At 42.3% G+C, this 20,378-nt stretch overlaps 3 protein-coding genes across 3 annotated transcripts; all 3 read left to right on the top strand.

Moving 5' to 3' along the window:
* The first annotated feature begins 2,018 nt into the window (after positions 1-2,018).
* Positions 2,019-3,833, top strand: kxd1 (KxDL motif containing 1). Its single transcript, XM_077595788.1, has 5 exons — positions 2,019-2,366; positions 2,574-2,694; positions 2,826-2,978; positions 3,062-3,108; positions 3,381-3,833. The coding sequence occupies exons 2-5, from the start codon at positions 2,597-2,599 to the stop codon at positions 3,599-3,601; spliced, it is 519 nt and encodes a 172-aa protein (XP_077451914.1). The 5' UTR covers positions 2,019-2,366; positions 2,574-2,596; the 3' UTR covers positions 3,602-3,833.
* A 264-nt stretch (positions 3,834-4,097) lies between these two features.
* selenoo1 (selenoprotein O1) lies at positions 4,098-11,173 on the top strand. Its single transcript, XM_077595786.1, has 9 exons — positions 4,098-4,768; positions 6,435-6,638; positions 6,710-6,887; positions 7,427-7,557; positions 8,225-8,502; positions 9,266-9,422; positions 9,523-9,708; positions 9,804-9,960; positions 10,109-11,173. The coding sequence occupies exons 1-9, from the start codon at positions 4,221-4,223 to the stop codon at positions 10,328-10,330; spliced, it is 2,061 nt and encodes a 686-aa protein (XP_077451912.1). The 5' UTR covers positions 4,098-4,220; the 3' UTR covers positions 10,331-11,173.
* Positions 11,174-12,264: 1,091 nt separating this feature from the next.
* Positions 12,265-16,645, top strand: mapk12a (mitogen-activated protein kinase 12a). The gene is made up of 12 exons (XM_077595787.1): positions 12,265-12,544; positions 13,148-13,277; positions 13,354-13,412; positions 13,982-14,093; positions 14,168-14,197; positions 14,265-14,312; positions 14,393-14,507; positions 15,118-15,189; positions 15,284-15,363; positions 15,432-15,510; positions 15,570-15,743; positions 16,301-16,645. The coding sequence occupies exons 1-12, from the start codon at positions 12,426-12,428 to the stop codon at positions 16,366-16,368; spliced, it is 1,086 nt and encodes a 361-aa protein (XP_077451913.1). The 5' UTR covers positions 12,265-12,425; the 3' UTR covers positions 16,369-16,645.
* Positions 16,646-20,378: the final 3,733 nt, after the last annotated feature.

The raw sequence follows: 20,378 nt of genomic DNA, 5'->3' as shown, positions 1-20,378 counted from the left end.
GGAGTCAATTTAGAGTCACTAAGCAATGCCACCACAATCTGGCCGTATATTACGATGGAATATTAGAGGCAAAGAAAGAGAGAGAAAAAATAGGACTATGAGATTAAGCATATTGGTACGACGAAAAAAAGCCGTAGTAATTGCATAAATAAAAAAAGTCTTAGTTTTTTTCATACTAATACCACAACTGTTTTTTCTCGTACTACTATCACATCTTTATCCTCAAACTAATACGTACTCCCAACTTTATCTTCCAAGCAATACTACCACTTTTTCCTAGTACCAAAACAATTACTTCAACCTTGTATTAATATACTATGACTTTTTTCTCGCATGACTTTTTTTTCCCCGTACTTCTACTACTTTATCCTCAAACTAATACTATGGCTTTTTTTCTCAATCTAATACTATTTTTTTTTCTAGTACTACTACTTTCCCCTTCCCCCCCTTATACTACCACTATGACTTTTTCTCATACTAAAACTACACTTCACCCCCCCCCCCCCCCCCCCCCCCCCCCTACTAATCCTACGACTTTATCCTCAAACTAATACTCCCAACTTATCTTCCAAGCAATACTACCACTTTTTTCTAGTACTAAAACAATTACTTCAACCTGGTACTAATATACTATGACTTTTTTCTCGTACTATCATGACTTTTTTTCCTCGTACTTCTACGACTTTATCCTCAAACTAATACTATGGCTTTTTTCTCATTCTAATGCTAATATTTTTTTGCTCTCTCACAATCCAAATGGATTGGACGTCTGTTTACACGTCTCCCAGTAAAATGATTACAAATCAATTTCTTAAAATCAGCTGAGCTTCAAAAACCATCCAAAAAGTCTTCATTGATCAAAAAGAAACCAAAGCACATTACAATTTACCCCATGTTTCATATTTCAAAAGCAATGCAGGTTTTCTACGGGCGTTTGTATGTATGTTTGTTATTCTAAAGATAAGAAAGAACACTAATATGAAATTTTCCCATTGTATCCAGAAGACGGAAGTCACATTATGTATATATTTCAAGGCCTGGCGGGCCGTAATGGGATTCGGTTATTTATTTATTTCATATTTATTTTCTCTTCTTTCGTAATAGAGTCGCTATGAATTCTTTCCAGCGTCCGCAAAATTCTCACGCGAGATTTGCACGGCATTCAAACGACCGAGTTGTCCATACTTGTCAAGTGTTCCATATTTATTTTCTCGTCGTTTGACCCTGCGCGCGACCTAACTTATTTTCTGCCGTTATCATTTTTCGACACGTCATGGTAGATCGAGCAGCTAATAGATTGCCAGCCAATTGTATTTTGATTTCTGCTGTTTTTGTTTTGTTTTGTTTTTGCCCCTTTGAGCTTGTAGAAAAGGATCGCTAGGATCCACCATGCTAGACTTTGCATGTACCTTTGCTATGCATTTCTTTCGCTCTCACGTTAGATGAAGCGCTTTTGTATTTTTTATACATCATGTACTTTTTTTACTTGTCCCTTAATAAAAGTAATTTTGTGAGTTTTACGGGGAGGTTTTGTCAATTTGTTTTTACGGTACACAATACACAGTTTCTTCTGTGGCTCAGAAAATGAATAACAAAGTTTAAAGCAGATTAATCTATTCCAAAGGAGTGAATGAAATATATATATATTTTTATTTTCTAAAATTCTATCGGAATATTAGATCTTTTATTTTTATTTTTGCAAGACAGTAGTATTAGCTTCAGGTTAAAGTACTTCATTCACTTTGAGAATTACAGTAGGATTATGATAATTTACTTAGTATAACTCTCTTTTTCACCAGTTTATGCCATACTCGCACATTAAAAAAAAAAACGCACGAATTGTAATTACGCCACGATAGCTACTCTACCAATATATCACAAATAAGAAGCTAGATGCACGGTGCGCGTTGGGACGTATAAGCCTACGTTCTCCGACGCAAGATGGCCGCCAGTTATTTTCGCTGGAGACTCTACATTTTGTCATCTCGCTTTATGTGTATATATCTTTGAACCGCAACCAGGATTACGTTATTAAACGAGCAACCGAAAACTAGTCTTTTCTTGAAGATATTTTGTCTTTTGACACATATGTTTTTGAAGATACGCTGTTAATAGTTTCCAATGATTTCTGTTCAACACAAAAACAAAAGCTTCGACAGTTTCGTCAGCCGGAACAATTCATTTGACTGTTTTCTACAAAGGGGACATTTAAACCCGCGAGTCACCAGAAATACGAGTCTCGTGACAGGAAGTGACGAAAATTGCAGAAGTGGTTTATTATGATTTGACACGCAGTTGCATGGACTTCATTTATGCTGTTTATAGACAAAATTTCGGCAATAGAAATATATTCTTCGGTAACCGAGGTAGTAATTCCCATATTTGATTATATCTTCCATTTTTATGAGTGTTATTTTCTTATTTACATGTAGCATTATTAGCTAGCAGGAATCTTGTCCAAGTGTTCACTGTGATTAAACGCATGTTAAATAAGAATTCCGTGTGCACCAAGTAGTATTTATTTACTTTTTTTCCTCTCTTCTTTTGCATTTAATATTAATTCTTTTTGGAAGTATTCTTCACCTGAAGCGTCACGATGGTGGAGCCCACCGCTTCCGGTGTCTTCTGCAGTAGAATGCTGAGCATGGTCAACTCCGAGGACGTCAACGCCATCATCCAGGCCCAGAGACACATGTATGTCAGCATCAAAATCCGTTTTTTTAGTCAAGGCGCCAGACGCCCGATCCGTTTGACTGGTGTGATTTGAGCCCAATGGATCGGACGTCTTCCGCCGTCAATGGCAGTGAATGAGTTTTCCCGTTCAGGCTGGACCGCTTTGAGAAGACCAACGAAATGCTGATCAATTTCAACGGGCTTTCGAACGTGCGGCTGCAGCAGATGAACGAGCGCTTCTTGCTCCACACGCGCACTCTCATCGAGATGAAGAAAGATTTGGACAGCATCTTCCGACGGATAAGGTCGGATCATTTAAACTTTGCCGGAGCAGTTTTTGAAAGACAAAAATGGAGTCTTTATTTATTCTTTCTTTTTGTTTTGTTAGGACACTTAAAGGCAAGATTGGCAAGCAATTTCCAGATGCTTTCAGTAGTAAGTCAGAATTTGCTTACATCTTTAAAGGCTGTTGCACGATGATGATTATGTGACAGTCTTACTCAACAAATTATCAGCTTTTATCTAGCACTACAGAAATGAGAAAGTATTAATGTTTTCCTCTTTTTAAGATTTTCGAGAAAAAAAAATTAAAATCCCTCTTAAAAATATGTCTGTAGATGTAAAATGTTTCACTTTTTTTGCTCTCTTGGCAAACCGAAGTCAAGGTCAGCCACACTGCCTCAACCGCTCCTCTTTTCTTTTCCCAGACATCCACGAGTCGCCTATTCCGGAGGACGAGGACATGGACGCAGAGCTGGCGCCCCCCAGCTGTGCCACCTCGGGGCTGAGTTCGGATTGCTGCGACTCCAGCCCAGACGTGGCCTCGCCCGATCACCCCGAGGAGCTCTCCCGAGAAATGTCCGCCTCAGACCCTGATCGCACGGCCGGGCTGCGGGACGAGGGCCCGGATAGCGTGCCCGCCGAGTAGCCTCGCGCTCTGGGCGGATGGACTTGAACTCGCAGAAAGTGTCTCTTTTCTGTTTCCCCGTTATATATTTTTGGGTCACTTGATCCGCATTCAATGTGATGACGAGCTCCAAACTACTTGACTTGCAATGTCTGCACGCAATACTTTAAGATTTGACTTTTTGGTGATAATAGACGCCCAATCACGTGGCTCTTATGAACTCAATTAAAATTTATCACGAGTAGACGTCTAACTTGACGCTTGAACTCAATTCTTGTTGGTTGTCATCGGCAGACGAGTTAAACAAACTTGTAGTTGACTTAAAGAATGCATGAGAAGGCGCTGTGTTAATCGTGTGTGGTTTTGCACCTATTTTTTAGCGTTTATTTTGGTGCATATTTCAAAAATAGCTGTATTTGATATCTTGCACTGAAAATAGTATCGTTAGTGCCGTGTTACGCGCATAAGCATTGGGGTTCCGGGATACTACCATTTCCCGGTGGGACGAATAATAATGCGACACCACCCGAACCCAAACATCCGCTGCCGTTTCCGGATTACGAAAGCGTGACTAAGTAACTCGTAAAAAGTACGACACAAGGCGACTGAGAGGCAGCCAAATGGGCCTGGCCACAGTTTGATGGCGTTTGCGTTGCTTCGCTTAAGAGCTGCAAATTATTTCCCTACTGGCGTCTTTCGTTTTCTAACCTCGGTCGGCATGGACCAAATGGGGCTCGGCGCCAGTCGTTCGGCTCTGGAACGCCTGGACTTTGACAACGTCGCCTTGAAGAAACTCCCCCTGGACACCTCCGAGGAGGCCGGCGTGCGGCAGGTGAAAGGCGCCTGCTTCTCCCGAGTGGAACCGCAACCGCTGAACAACCCCCGCTTCGTGGCGGTGTCCCAGCACGCTTTGGCTCTGCTCGGCCTCGACGGGGACGAAGTGATGGGTGACCCGCTCGGGCCCGAATACCTGAGCGGCTCTAAAACCATGCCCGGCTCCGAGCCCGCCGCCCATTGTTACTGCGGGCATCAGTTCGGCCATTTCGCCGGGCAGCTGGGCGATGGGGCGGCCTGCTACCTGGGGGAGGTCAGAGTCCCGGAAAATCAGGACGACCAACTTTTGCACGAGAACCCCAGTGGTCGATGGGAGATTCAGGTTAAAGGAGCCGGATTAACACCCTATTCGAGGTTACTATTACGTATATTTGGATTTTTAAGACCCTCTCTGTACTACTTTTTAACTTGTTACTGTAGACACTGCCCTCTATTGGCCAGTGATGTAATCTCTAATTGTGACTTGCCCTTTTTTCCACATGTATACATACTACAGTGGTACCCCGACATACGATCTTAATCCGTTCCGGGACTGAGATCGTATGTCGATCTTTTCGTAACTCGAGCGGACGTTTCCCATTGAAATGAAGTAAAAACAAATGAATTCGTTCCAACCCTCTGAAAAAACACCAAACACAGGATATTGGATTGGAAAAAAATGTTTTATTTCTTCTAATTCACCATCTATTAACAAAGTAACACATAACTAGTGGTTTAATAGTAATAAAATGTGTTTAATAGAAGTAAAATTAGACACATTTCGAAGGGGGAAGACAGAGAGAGACGGACAGAGAGAGGGGTGGGGGCGTTAATTTGTTCCAACCAGTGTTCCCTCTAAGCTGCGCGCGTGCGCAATTGCGCACTACTCTCGTCTTCTCTGCGCAGCAGCAATCATATGGCGCGCAGTAAAAAAAAAATCGGATTTTTTTTTTTTTTTTTTTTTTTTTTTTTTTTTTTTTTTTTTTTTTTTTTTTTTTTTTTTACCCCTCTCCCCATGATGGCACCGTTTAAGCGGCAGCCAGTGGCAGTAGCTCTGTCCACTTATGTTTTTCGTGTTTTACAGCATGTTTTACATGAAAAATTAGAGGGAACATTGACATGCACCTGCTTGTGGCAGGTGTGATACTGGTGTGCCCATAGCGAGCAATGATGATGTCGTGACCGGATGATTCGCCTAAAGACGTTTCGCCGACGGACGTTTGACAGACGGACAGGTCGCCGAATGGACGTTCCGCCGAACGTTCATTCGGCGACCTGCCCGTCTGTCAAACGTCCGTCGGCGAAACGTCTTTAGGCGAATCATCCGAGTACCGATGATGTCGCTCACACTGGTACTCGGTGCGCTCAGGGAGGTTGACTTTCTGCTCAGACCAACGAAAAATTAGAGGGAACATTGGTTCCAACCCTCTGAAAAAACACCAAAAACAGGATATTGCATTGGAAAAAATGTTTTATTTCTTCTGTTTCGCCATCTATTAACAAAGTAACACATAACTAGTGGTTTAATAGTAATAAAATGTGTTTAACATAACTAAAATTGGGCGGTGTTGTGTGCACGAGTATACTTCGTTACCCAGAAAGCCCTCTTTTTGCCCGCGCATGCGCGTTGTGCGTTTCCTGGTCGAAACTCGTCTGAATAAATCGATCAGTGCTCGTAGATATCTGTTTAGACTAAAGAGATTCGGCAAAAAAGTCAGTGTGCTACAATGATAAACAGCCTCATGTCATGGCCACCTGGCTTGGTCGCATCTTGAAATTTTGATGGTATCGCGGGCGAATTATTCGATCGAAATTTTCGTCGTACCAAGAGTTGATCATAGGTCGAGGTACCATTGTATTATATTTTTACTCTCGAAGGCAGACACTGCCTTCTAGTGGTCAGTGATACCATCTCTAAATTGTAATTTGCCTTTTTTCAAAATGTCATGTTTGAAGTATTATTGTTCTTTCTCTATCAACTTTTACTATTGAACTCAATGTTCAACTACTACAGTATGTTACATTAACGCCTCAATTCCAGACAAGCCGATGGGCGCAAGGTCCTTCGCTCCAGCATCAGAGAGTTCCTCTGCAGCGAGGCCATGTTCTTCCTCCGCGTTCCCACCACGCGAGCGGGATCTGTCGTCACCTCGGACAGCAAAGTGGTCAGGGACGTGTACTACAGCGGAAACCCTCGACACGAGAGCTGCGCGGCGGTCCTGAGGATCGCGCCCACTTTTTTGAGGTCAGTTGTGGCCGCCGCCCTCGAGAGAAGCGTCCCGGCGAGCTTCCCGTCATCGTCGGCGATCCGCGCAGGTTCGGTTCATTTGAGATCTTTAAGCCAGTGGACGAGTTCTCCGGACGTCAGGGTCCCAGCTACGGGCGTGACGAGCTCAGGGTTCGGATGCTGGATTATGTCATTGAGATGTTCTATCCCGAGATCCAGCGGCAATACTCGGACCGGGTGGAAAGGAACGTGGCGTTCTTCAGAGAGGTTGCAACACTTTTTTTTAACACTCCAAGATGTACTATTAACACATTTTAGCCATGCAGACATGTTTGAAATGAGAAATTCTGACTTCCAGTTAACGACGCACATTTTTAGGATACAGTTGTACCTCTATTTAGGAGATTAATTGGTTCCAGAATTTTTTTCGCAACCTGAAAATTTTGTAACTAGAGGTGTACTTTATATGTAAATTCTCCAATTCATTCCACAGTCCTCACACAACTACCAACTAAACCCTTAAAAATGGCTCAAATTGTCCCAATTTTGTATGTCTTAATAAATTATCAGGAAATTATTTATTAATGTCTTAAAATAAATCAAGCATATGAAAATGTGCCATGTGCCGCCGAAATAGAGGCATGACAAAAAACAAAAATGTTTTGCATCAGGTTTTCCTCTATAGGAAAGAATGGTCAACATTTTTTCAAGTTTAGCAACCATTTCCCGACAAATGTGCTTTTGGAAATGCTGAAAGATGACCAAAATACAAACATGTCTTATTTTTCTGACTGGGTTGGACGAAGGTGATGCGTCGAACGGCCCGACTGGTGGCTCACTGGCAATGCGTGGGTTTCTGTCACGGGGTCCTCAACACCGACAACATGAGCGTTCTGGGCCTCACGCTTGACTACGGTCCTTACGGCTTCATGGACAGGTGAGGATCTGACCAGCATTCTCAATGATGTCTTCTGCTACAACAACGATGGCTAACAACACCGCAACATAAATTGTTACATCAACATATCTTCCAAACAAGTCCAGATTCGCAATTTCCAAATTCCCGCTAAGTTGTTGTGTTCTATGATCGCTGGCTAACTAGTTAGCTCCCTCCAGTTTACGCTAGTTTATGGCCGTATGCTAGTTTATGGCTTATGCTAGTTTATGGCTTATGCTAGTTTATGGCTTATGCTAGTTTATGGCTTATGCTAGTTTATGACTTATGCTAGTTTATGGCTTATGCTAGTTTATGGCTTATGCTAGTTTATGCTAGCGTTCGCTGTTTTATGTTAACTTTTGCTAGCTTGCGTAAGCGCGGTTATGGTGATCTATCATTACTTTGTATCACAATAGGTGATCGATATGCTCCTGCCTAGAATCAAGAGCTTGTTTTAAATTGCTGTCACCATTTTAAGAATATTTTGGGCTGAATTAAGATTTTTCGTCTTTGTTTTTAATTTGACAGCGAGAGAATATTTTGGAAAATTATTCCTTTTAAAAAGATGATATTTTAATTACAAGAGAGAAGTTGTCATTTTCAGACACACCCCTTTTTCCAGGTCCCACACTTGTTCGTTGATTAAAAAGGTCAGTTTTCCGCCCAGGTTCGACCCAGAGTTCATCTGCAACGCTTCGGACAACTCCGGACGCTACTCCTACCAGGCTCAACCTGCCATCTGCCGATGGAATCTGGTCAAGTTTGCGGAAGCGCTGGATCCGGAGCTTCCGCCCGACCGGGCCAAGGCCGTCATGGAGGAATATTTGGATTTGTACAACAGCTATTATCTCGATCAGATGAGGAAGAAGCTGGGTTTACTTAAAAAAGAGGAACCTGAAGACGAGATCCTGATTACGGAGCTGCTGCGAACAATGCACGACACAGGTTTGGCTAATCGACGTCAGTTGCACCCAAACATGACCATTTACTTAAAATATATAGCTGTGGGGGACAATGTTCCCTCTAAGCTACGCGCGTGCGCAATTGCGCACTACTCTCGTCTTCTCTGCGCACAGCAAATCATATGGAGCGCACAAAATAAAATCCCAATTTTTTTATTGTTTTTTATTTTTATTTTTTTAGCTGTGAGGCCGACGCTCGAACCACTCATCCGCCGGGCCGCCCATTCATAGATAATAATAATTACATTTTATTATTACTAAATCATTTATGTGTAGTAGACATACACCTGCTTATGGCAGGTGTGATACTGGTGTGTGCCCATAGTGAGCAATGATGATGTTGCTCACACCGGTACTCAGTGTGCTCAGGGAGGTTGTCTTTCTGCCCAGACAAACAAAAAATTAGAGGGAACATTGGTGGGGGACCAGCGCTATGGTCATTCGGCCTCCGGTTTGAACTATTCGGGTAAAATCACCCCATAATCTTTTATCTTCGGATTCCGACTCGTCGCACGATAACGTCAACGAGTTTCCACTACCGTTTTCCATTGAGTCGTATGCTATCTGCCAAAATCCTCACCTTATTTAACGTCAGTGGTTTCCACTATGCAGAGGCCAACCGTGACACAAGCTAACTTTAATGCACAATTTCAAGCTTTATGCATCTTTTCAATTTTTTAATACTCCTGGACAAGGTTCTGCTATTTAAAAACTGAAAACTCCCGTCTTTTAACATTTCTTACCAGGTGCTGACTTCACCAATACTTTCCGCAGTCTGAGTCGGATTTCTTGCCCGTCCGAGGGAGAAGATGAGCCGGTCAAGCAAGCAGTCAAGCTTTTATTAGAGCAATGCGCTTCTTTGGAGGAGTTCAAAGCTGCCAATAAGCCCAGCATGGACCCACGGTGAGCACGGCGTCGTACTTTGAAACCAGTAGATTTTCCCCACGCCCGCCGGAGAATCTTCCTGGCGATGCCACTTTAAAAATGCTACTGTTTCCAACAGCGAGTTGGCCATGCTGCTGTCCATGGCTCAGAGCAACCCGGCACTCTTCCAGATGATCTCAGACAGGGCCACCGTGGCCAGGCAGCTGAGCAAACTGGACAAACTCAAAGAACTGATGGAGACCGACGAAGAAGGACTCAAAGCCAGGCAGGCCGAGGAGTGGAGCCGCTGGATCGTGCGCTATCGGTGAGGGATTTATGGGGTGGAGAGCGGGCGGGGAGAGAAAATAAAAACGGGAAACTGGCGCCCAAGTTCTGAAGAGGTTGCTATCTCGCTGGCAGGAAGCGCTTGGCTCAGGAAGTGGACGGACAAAGCGACACCCGTGCTGTGCAGGAGGAGAGAGTGAGGGTGATGGATGACAGCAACCCACGCGTGGTGCTAAGGAACTACATCGCCCAGAATGCAATAGAGGCGGCGGAGAAGGGAGACTTTTCGGAGGTTTGAATTGCCCGATAGATGTCCAATCTGTTGGAACTGGGTGGCAGCGTATTAAGCGTTCTCAGTTCCCAAAAAATATATATGATCGGGACATCCCTAACTGAAATGCATTCTTAAAAGCAAAATCCATTTCTCTGCTTTGGTTCAGGTCCGACGTGTCCTCAAAGTTCTGGAGAAGCCTTTCTCCTCCCAACCGGGTCTGGAAGTCCCCGCCTGGCCGGGCCGAGGCGGCGCCGGCCAACAGGCAGAGGCGGACGACGACCACGAAGAAGAGCGGCGGGAAGGGGCCTCGCCGTCCCCTCGCGCCGTCCCGTACGATAGCCGACCTCCCGCCTGGTCTCAGGCCATCTGCGTCACATGATCTTCGTAACCGCCTCCTCGACTTGGGCAACTGGCCCGCCAAACGGGAGGAAGTTTTCAGCGTGTGGCTTCCTTTTTAGATGATAAGGTCAGATTACCTAGCGGGCCAACGTTGGGGAAGGGTTTTTGACGTTTGACGCTCCACAGGAAGCATTAAAGACACAAGCAGTCAGGTTAAAAAAATGTATGCATTGTTATGATAATTGGAGAATCTAAAAGTCTTTTTTTTTTTCACTCATTCTCAGCTTTTGACAGCGCTGGGTGTCCTAACCATTTGAAGTGGGAGGGGTGACGTACGCTCATTCGCTGCTGTCCCTCCCACTTCAAAGGGATTGGACGTCTACTAAAGATAAGCTCATTTAAAAAGACTTAATTTTTATTCCGTCACAAAATTGGTCGTCTGTGACCGTCAACACTCTGTTTTGTCACCTGTCTGTTCAGTGCCTGCTGGCTTTTAATGACGTCGCGAACGGCAAATCTTACTAAGACTCGTCCGGGACTGATAAACTGTGGGGGTCAAATGCCATGTGAAGATATTATACTGCGTTTAGACTTTTTTTTTTTTTTTTGCTCTGTTAGACAATTTGCTGCTTGGCCACTTGTGGCAGTGTCGCGTAAACATGTGCGTAAACTACATGTTATATTAGTCGTTCTTGGCAGAGGATAAAGAAGGCACTGAGGAATATGAAAGGCTTGTTTAGTGTTTAGTAATTTTAATGAATTGGATGGTTATTGTTGATTATGGCAGGCAATTTGTTAAATATTTTTAAAAATCTACCTTAGAGTGCCATATACCAAATTGTATTTATTTAAGAAACAAATGAATAAAAATAAAGATGAACTACAAATTTCAGCCGAATGAAAAGCAATGCCTTATTTCTTATCTATGTGACCTTTGACCCTTTCTATTCTCATAAAGTATTACTTATTCTGCAAATTTGAGTTAAATTGTTTAAGTTATTGCCCAATTCCTCATTTGACCTCTATGACCTCGGACGTCATGACCATCTCATCTCTTCTGTTTCATATTGCAAACAAAACAATCATGACTTTTAATGCAAACTATTCTTTTATTTCTCTAAATCAGCACAAGAACCTAACCATGTATATTTTCTTTCACACTTTTCACAAATTAAAACTTTTCTCCTTGACCTCAGTTGTTATCGAATATCAGAAAGACAAGTTTGACTTTAGCCGTTCCCTAACAAGCACAATAAACGTGCAGCGAGGACACTATATATGCTGCAACATTTTTCGAGACAGTGATGAATGATCATGTCCCAGCAAGTCTTGCTTGAAGCTGCATTTTACAAAACCCCCTCAGATCCCAGCATAGGAAAGAAATATAGCTAATTGGTACCCAAAATGTGGTCATTTGTGTACCTACAATTTAATAATCTGTTAGTCCTGATTGGTAAATTGTAGGTGAGATGGACAGTTAGACACAATTTAGTACCGATAGTAAATTGGTAGTACAGATTACTTAACTGTGTATATATAGTTTTGTCATCTGTAACCACAGGTGACTAAACTGTAAACTAATTTGTTGGTACAGATGAGTAAATTGTGCACTGTTTATTCATCTGTACCCACAGTTTAATAATATGTTGATATATGGGAATTAATTATATGTACAGAATAGTAAATTGTGTAGATGACTAAAAAACTGTTTTTTCCCTAGTTTAGCACCATTGGGGACTCTGTGCCATTTCCACCACAAAAAGTATTCAACCTTTGTTTTTCCAATATATTAATTTATTTATTTACTTGCACAGGCTGTTTTTCGCAAGTGGATTTTTTAAAAAACACGATATAAAAAATAATAATCTAAGAATGTGAAAAATCCGATTTCCCTCGAACGCGACGTGCTTAATCATCCTGTTATGAGTGTCTTGTTACCTTCCAGGTGTTGCACTTTTGGTGGCAGGCTTCCAAAGTGACGCTGGGTGTGGCTTAGCTTAGCCCGCACACACACACACACACAGACACTGCCACGCCACGTTCAAGGCGCACGAGCTGGGACAATGGACGACTTTAGACGCTAAACCAGAGGAGCTGAATTTTCGAGCAGTAGAGCGTTTTCTCGCCTTTCTCCCACGACAAGAATGTCTCGCCGCGTCAGACCAGGCTACCGTCGACAGGAAATCAACAAAACCACCTGGGAGGTACCCGATCGGTACCGCGAGTTGAAGCAGGTGGGGACCGGAGCCTACGGGACGGTTTGGTGAGTACAATTTCCAATTTTCCTATTGCGCTTGAACGCATATTTTTGAAGTGTAGCTGTTCGATTTCCCCAAAAATGCCAAGGCGACCAAACAAATTGAACATCAATGATTGACTCTGTAGGCGGAACCAGTCAATGGCGGGTTTCGAGTCATTTGCCCGCAGGGGGCGCTGTTGCTCACATTACTTTTAACGATGGAGTTAGGGGGAATGACCTGACAAAAAAAATCCGCTTTTTATGTCTCCTCTCAGCTTGTTGTCGTTCTTGTGGATACTACTTTGAAGGCTGACTTTGCCGCTATCCGTGAACCGATTGGCTTGAAACTTTGTAGCTATGTAGCAAAAGCCAGTATCTATCAACCACCGGAGTCTGATTTTAAATTATTATATCAGGGCTGAATATGTTATGTATTGAAAAAAAATATTTTTAAATAATTGGCAGTTGTTGTTGTTGCTGACAATGGATTGGACGTCAAATATCAATAGCAATCTGCGTCTTTAAAAAAAATCAGCTTATTCCATTTGCTGTCAGCTCTCCCAGTCAAAAAGGATTGGACGTCTAGCGGGAATTTTCACCAAACTTCTTTTTTTCTCTCCCTTGTAGCTCAGCAGCGGATGTCCGATCCAGAAACAAAGTGGCCATTAAGAAGCTGTATCGGCCTTTCCAGTCGGAACTTTTTGCCAAACGGGCCTACAGGGAACTTCGGCTCCTCAAACACATCAAACATGAAAATGTCAGATGAAATTATCCCTCTCCCCCTTTTTTCCGTCAGCCCATATCTGATTCAAACCTGTATTCCTCGGCGACAGGTGATCGGCCTCTTAGATGTCTTCACTGCCGACCTTTCTTTGGACAAATTTAATGATTTGTGAGTAGGAATTCTTTGTAAAAAAATCATTTCGTTTGAACATTTTCACGCACTGGTTCGGATTTCTTTCCTCTTTCGTTGTTGGTGTTGCATTTATATAGGACAGGAGTCTCATAATATATAAAATATTTAAATCTGAATGAATAGTACATGAAAATATGTTCATGAAAAATATTTTAGAAAAAAAATCTGTTGGTTAAATTGTAATAAATGGAACATCAATTTTAAAAATGCAGCTTTTAAAAAAGTGAGTCATAAAAATTTGGAGTAAAGAAATTTATATAATAAAAACAAATTTAATTCATTAAAGATAATAATAATAATAGACTTTTTTTAATTGAAAAAAAACTAAGATTTTAAACTCTTACCTGTATTGTTGCTTTCAAGCGGTGGCTAAATCCAACTGAGAAAGTTGATTTAAATACACAGCAAAATAATAAAACAAAAGCAAAGAAATAACAATAAAATACGTAAAATTCCAAATGCTCAAGTCTTCATTTTTAGAAATATTTTGGATGGATGGATTGTTGGAAATGACGTTTTTATTTATTTATTTGTTCACGTTGAAGCTACCTGGTGATGCCGTTCATGGGGACGGACCTGGCCAAACTCATGAAGCTGCAGAGGCTGTCGGAAGAAAAAATCCAATATTTGGTCTACCAGATTCTCAAAGGCCTCAAGGTGGGTCTGCCACTCTCTTTTGGCCCTTTTCTTTTCTCCTCTAATTTCTTGCTTTCCTTTCCATTCCATTCCAGTTCATCCATTCTGCTGGGATCATTCACAGAGTGAGTCGGCTTTTCTTTCCCATCCAATGAGCCCCATTACAGCGGCCTGCTGCTCTTTTTTTTTTAGGATCTCAAACCGGGAAATCTGGCCATCAACCAAGACTGTGAGCTCAAGGTACGCCTTGTTTTTTTTTCTTTGGGAGTAGCGTGGCAGTAGCCCGATGGTGACTCGGTGGCTGGCTTGCATCCTCTCAGATCTTGGATTTTGGACTGGCGCGTCAGGCCGACAGTCAGATGACGGGCTACGTGGTGACGCGCTGGTACCGCGCCCCGGAGGTCATCTTGAGCTGGATGCACTACAGTCAGACGGGTACTTAAAAAAATGATTTTCTCATAAAAAAAGACTAAAAAAAACATGAAAATGTTTGGCAGAGCAGATTTTTTTTTTTTTTTTTTAAATATAAGCAGGGGAAACATTGAATATATCTTTAAAAAAAAAGTTAAACAATAAAGATTCAGGTTTTTAAATGTATTTATAATGGAAAAAGGTATATTCTCAGTTTTATTTATCTTTCAAAAATTTAGATTTTAAAAAAAGTGTTTTGGGATTGGAAAAAGTGGGGGGGGAAATCTTAATATTCAGTTTTTTGGGTTTAAAAAAATGCTTGTTTGAACTTTTATCTTAGAAGGGTAAACAGTATATAAGTATATACATAGAAAAAAGGCTGATTGTTTTATTAATTTATTTTTGAAAATAAGATTTTATACAAAAATAACTAAAAAAGGATATATTACATTTTTTTTCATTTAAAAATTTAGAATATATGTTAAAAGAGCAAAAAATCTTCATGGGAATTTTGTCATAAAACATCAAGTCGACACATGATTTACGTTTTAGGTTCACCACAAGAGGGCGCTCGTTGAACATGATTCTTTTGGGGGTGGGGGGGCTTTGGGTTCTTGTGCTTTTTTCCCTCCAGTGGATATTTGGTCAGTCGGTTGCATCATGGCGGAGATGTTGCAAGGAAAACCCCTTTTTAAAGGCAACGATCGTATCCTTTTTACATGCTCGTTCACTCCCATTAACGTCAATGGCCGCCAATAGCCGCCATGTCACCTTCCTTCCCTTGACTCCTAGCTCCTCAGATCTGGACCAGCTGAATGAAATCATGAAAACCACCGGAACGCCGTCTCCGGACTTGATCGCCAAACTTCAATCGGAGGACGTAAGTTCCCGCCGCAAAATGGCCGACGCCCACGCCACCGATCAACGTGGACGTTCTGCACTTTCCAGGCTAAACGCTACGTGCAAAGTCTCAAAAAAGTCGAAAAGAAAGACCTTCGCAAAGTCTTCTCCAGCGTCGATGCGCAAGGTAAGCCGCGTTTCGCGTCCCATTTCCTCACTTTGAAGGGATTCCCGTCCCCCTTTTAGCCATATGTGTGCTGGAGTGCATGCTATTACTGGATCCGGATGAGCGGGCCACGGCGGCCGATGCCCTGGCGCTGCCGTATTTCGCCCACTTCCGTGAATCGGAGGAGGAGACGGAAGTGGCGCCCTACGACGACTCGTTGGATAACGCCGAGCTGACTTTGGATCAGTGGAAACGTAAGATGGCGAAGGAGAGCAATTTACGGTGGCGTCTAAAGGTTTGGGTGCACCTGACGTTTTCCCGTTTACAGTAATACCTCGTTTATGGCGGTTAATAGGTTCGAAGACCTGCCGCAATACGTGAATAATCGCAATGAAGCGAAAGGTGTTTTTATAGTGCTTATTCAATATTATGCACTTTTGAAACTCCCTCTACTATTATACTGCCCCCTCGTGGCCAGTGACATAATTTCCAAATGCGACTTGCCTTTTTGCCCCCAAAATGTCATGTCTACTTTAACTCCCAAAGTTAGACACTGCTCTCTAGTGGCCAGTGAAATAATCTCTAAAAGTCACTTGATGTAGACAGCGTTTTATTACATATTATTTTAAAAGTTTTTCTCCAAGAATTCAATCCTTTTTACCAAATAATTCAAGTTCTTCAAAACTTTTCAAATATATTTGTCTGATATATGAAATATTCATCTTTTCAGGTGTGCCCAAATCTTTTCGCTCCCCCAAAAAATCGAAAGAATATTAACTCTAATTTGATGTTTTTATTTTTATTTTTTTAGGTCACACTTTTACGGAAATCTTAACTTTCAAACCTGTTGTGCCGGAATCCAAAGAAACCTCGTTGTAAGAAACAAAAATGCCATTTTTTTTTCTTTGTTCTTCAATTTCACACAGCAGTTGCATGCATTTTTTTCATGATTATGTTTACAATTATTATAAGCGCTCCATTTGCCTATTGTTTTTAAAACGGAATCTTATGGTTAGCAATAACAGACATAGTGGAGCGTTTTTTTATGACTATTTTGTTGGTGGTTATGCACAAAAATTCAATCTGATCAAAAACTGCTGGCTGTGCAAATGCGCATGGTTTTCTATCCCATAAACGCTTTATTGCCTCACCCGCATTCCTCTCCGCTTGGTGTTGAATTTAACAAGCGTCTCTCGAGTTGACCTCCCGCCGCGTGACCCCTGCAGGGGGCGCATCCTCCCTCCCGACGATTGTGGAATCGGGCAGTTCGCTTGGAAAATCCGCCACCGTTCCCCCCGCGAACAGAAAAACTTTGGCCCGCTGGCGGAAGCCGTACGCTGACCTCTAGAGGGAGTCGCTGCGGAATTGCAGAAATGCTAAACAACTGATAGGGGAAATGGAGATGTTTGCGGGGGGACGAGAGGAGGGATGGCGTCCTAATCAGATGCTTGACTCAATTAGATTTTTTTTCCCATAGTCGAGTGAAAATAAAAAACGAAATAAGTCGCAAGCCCAGCCAAATTACGAAAAAAAGCGCGACTTATAGTCCAGGAAATACAGTAGTAATAATGTAATAAAAAATAATAATACCAACTGTATTCTATGAGTTAAATGTCATGATAATGCTAAAGAAAAAAAGAAAAAATAAGAGAATAACATTAAATAGGAAAACATAATTAGGCGGCGACCTGGTGGATAAGTGGTTAGCACGTCGGCGTCACAGTGGGGGACCTGGGTTCAAATCCAGGTCGGTCCACCTGTGTGGAGTTTGCATGCTCTCCCTGGGCCTGTGTGGGTTTTTTCTGGGTACTTTGGTTTCTCTGCAAATTCCAAGAACATGCATGGTAAGCTGATTGGACACTCGAAATCCGCCCTAGGTATGAGTGTGAGCGTGAATGGTTGTTTGTCTCCTTGTGCCCTGTGATTGGCTGGCCACCAATTCAGGGTGTCCCCCGCCTCCGGCCCAAAGTCATCTGGGATAGGCTCCAGCACCCCCAAGTGAGGATAAAGCGGTTCCGAAAATGAGATGAGATATAAGAAGGGAAAAAAATAGGAGTAACGTAGGTCTAAATTCCCCGATTTAAACCCCATTGTGGGAATGGAAAACCTAACAAGGCAGCCTGAACTGGTCGCCAGCCTATCACAGTGTCCAACTAGACAACACTCCTCCCAAAAATTAGAACATTTACTCAACCTAGCATGTTTAAATAAACTCCAAAGAGTTTTATGATGCTATTAATGATTGTCGCTCATTAGCTTTCATTGAACTCAATGGAAACGAGCCTGTTTCTCTCCGTTTGTCAACATGATCATTTGGAATTCCGTGTTACTTATCCAACAAACACACTTTGGATTTCCACCAAAACTTCTCCCATCTTGTTTCTGTCAAGTCTTTCCACGCATTTGTGTTTTGACAGCGCCCGCCGAGTATTTGTGTACATTGTGTACGGCACCCTCCAGATGTTAGCGCGCACGGGAGTTCTTCCGCCCGCGTCTGTCTTTGCTCACATTGCGCCCATTCTTGGGAGACCACCATGACACATTTCCATCTTCTTGACATTTTTTCATGGATGTGAAATTTGCAGCTCAAGGAAATGAAAATGTTTGTCTCCAGAAGAGAATTGAGGTTTGACGCCAAAAATAATCCAACTTCCAAGGCACGTTCCTCACTGCAATGGCAGTTATTTGATAAAAATAAATCTGAGTGGAGCAGATGGTCTTCGTCAATTCCCCTCTTGTTGAAAGCAAACATGGTGTCAACACATCACAGATGGACGCATGGTTGTCTGGGGAAAATACATATTTGCGCTGCATATTTTCCAGACATGATGAAAAATGCTCGGATTCCTAAACAAGAAGATCTTGCTCACGCTTCTTTTGGCTCTGGAACATTTTTTTCCTCAAGCCTTGTCAACCCAGTCTTCTTTCTTCTTTTTTTCCCAATCCTACTGTATATTTTGAAAAAAAAATTCATAGGGAGTATAAATTGAACTCTTGAAAAATGTCCATCTTAATGCTCAACTCACGTTGCACCGATATTTGGTTTTGCATTCCCATGATGGGGTTTAGCTCGGGGAATTTATACCAGCGTTCCTCCTATTTTTCCCCCTTATTAAATCTCATCATCTCATTTTCTGAACGGCTTTATCCTCACTGGGGGGTGCTGGAGCCTATCCCATCTGACTTCGGGCCATAGGCGGTAGCCAGCCAATCGCAGGGCACAAGGAGACAAGCAACCATTCATGCTTACACTCATACATGGAGGGAATTTAGAGTGTCCAATCACTATGCATGTCTTTGGAATGTGGGAGGAAATCAGAGTACCCAGAGAAAACCCACACATGCCCTGGGAGAACATGCAAACACATTTGAACCTAGGACTCTTCCGCTTTTATTTGTTTTATATATATATACATATATATATATATATATACATATACATACATATATATATACATATATATACATGCATATATACATATATATGTATATATGTGTATATATATATATATATATATACATATATATACATATATATACATGTATATGTGTATATATATATATATACATATATATACATATATATATATATATTTATATATATATATATATATATATATATATATATATTCATATATATATATGTGTATATATATATTCGTATATATATATTCATATATATATACCACAACCCTCGGGAGCATTAGTGGCTTGACAAATGAATGAAAGAAAGTTCTGGCTCTAAATTGGAATTTAAGTATTAACTGAGTGGCTGCCATTGATGGCCATAGGCGACCAATCCACTTGGACTGGGGGCAGGCAGTGATGCTTCAAATGGATTGGACATCTACTAATGACAAACTAATTGGCTCACGGGTTTATCGGCCAGATGGTAACTCTTCGGATGCTAATGATGGCGCTAGACGTCCAATCCATTTGAAGCGGGAAGGGTGGCGGGGAACGGACCAACGTCTTGCTTCAAACGGATCGGACGTCTGCTAGTGATAAACTCGTTAAAGTCAGATTATTCGCTGCCAGCCTCTCTCCACATTGGTCTGGGACGGTAAGAGTGTGTGCCTGGGGGGCGTGGCCAAAGCTACCAGGAAAATTAATATTCGCAAACGCCAAGCCGAGGGAGCTGCAAACTTTTTCATTCGGTAATAGCCGGCCAGACAAGAAAACGAAACGTGGGATTGTGGTTAATCCCAGCACTTTATGTAACGTAGGAAAACAATCTAGAGCAAATGGCAGATTATAACTTTGCATACTAACGAAAGAGGGGATGGCCTTTCTTCGGGGGTTTCAATGTACCTCACCGCGTGCGTAAATTGGCTTACGTAAGCCACTGGAAATGTTGGGATTCCCGCCAGAACCGATATGTTCCAGGCACATGATTGCTTTCTGTCGGTCAAATCGAAGGGGAGACGGAACAGAAACCGACCTAACGGAGCGCTGGCAGATGCGCGGATGCGCTGTGGCAAAGAACAGAACATTCTGTTTTTCCACAGGGGTGCTGGGGAAGGCCAGATATGTCTTTTTTTTCTCTGAGATGCCAGCACGTGATTTAAACTTAGCTTGTTCATTCATTTATTTTCAGTACCCCTTATCCTCACGAGGGTGGTGGGGGTGGTGGAGCCTATCCAAGGCAACTGTGGCCAGTAATGGATTGACAGCCAATTAAAGCACACAATAAGACAAATAACCAATCACCATCAGGCAATTGGGAGCATCCAGTTAGCCTTGCATGCATGTTTTTTGGGGGGGGTGAGGAAACTTGAGTACCCGGAGAAAACCCACATAGGCCCGGGGAGAACATGCAAACTCCCCCAATGTGAAGCTGACGTGCTAACCACTCATCCACCGGTCCTATGATTATATTAAATTTAAAA

This window comes from Stigmatopora argus, chromosome 3 (assembly GCF_051989625.1).
Source record: "Stigmatopora argus isolate UIUO_Sarg chromosome 3, RoL_Sarg_1.0, whole genome shotgun sequence".
Lineage (NCBI taxonomy): Eukaryota > Metazoa > Chordata > Actinopteri > Syngnathiformes > Syngnathidae > Stigmatopora > Stigmatopora argus.
Note: the sequence above shows the minus strand (reverse complement) of the source record. Positions and strands in the feature narration are given on the sequence as shown.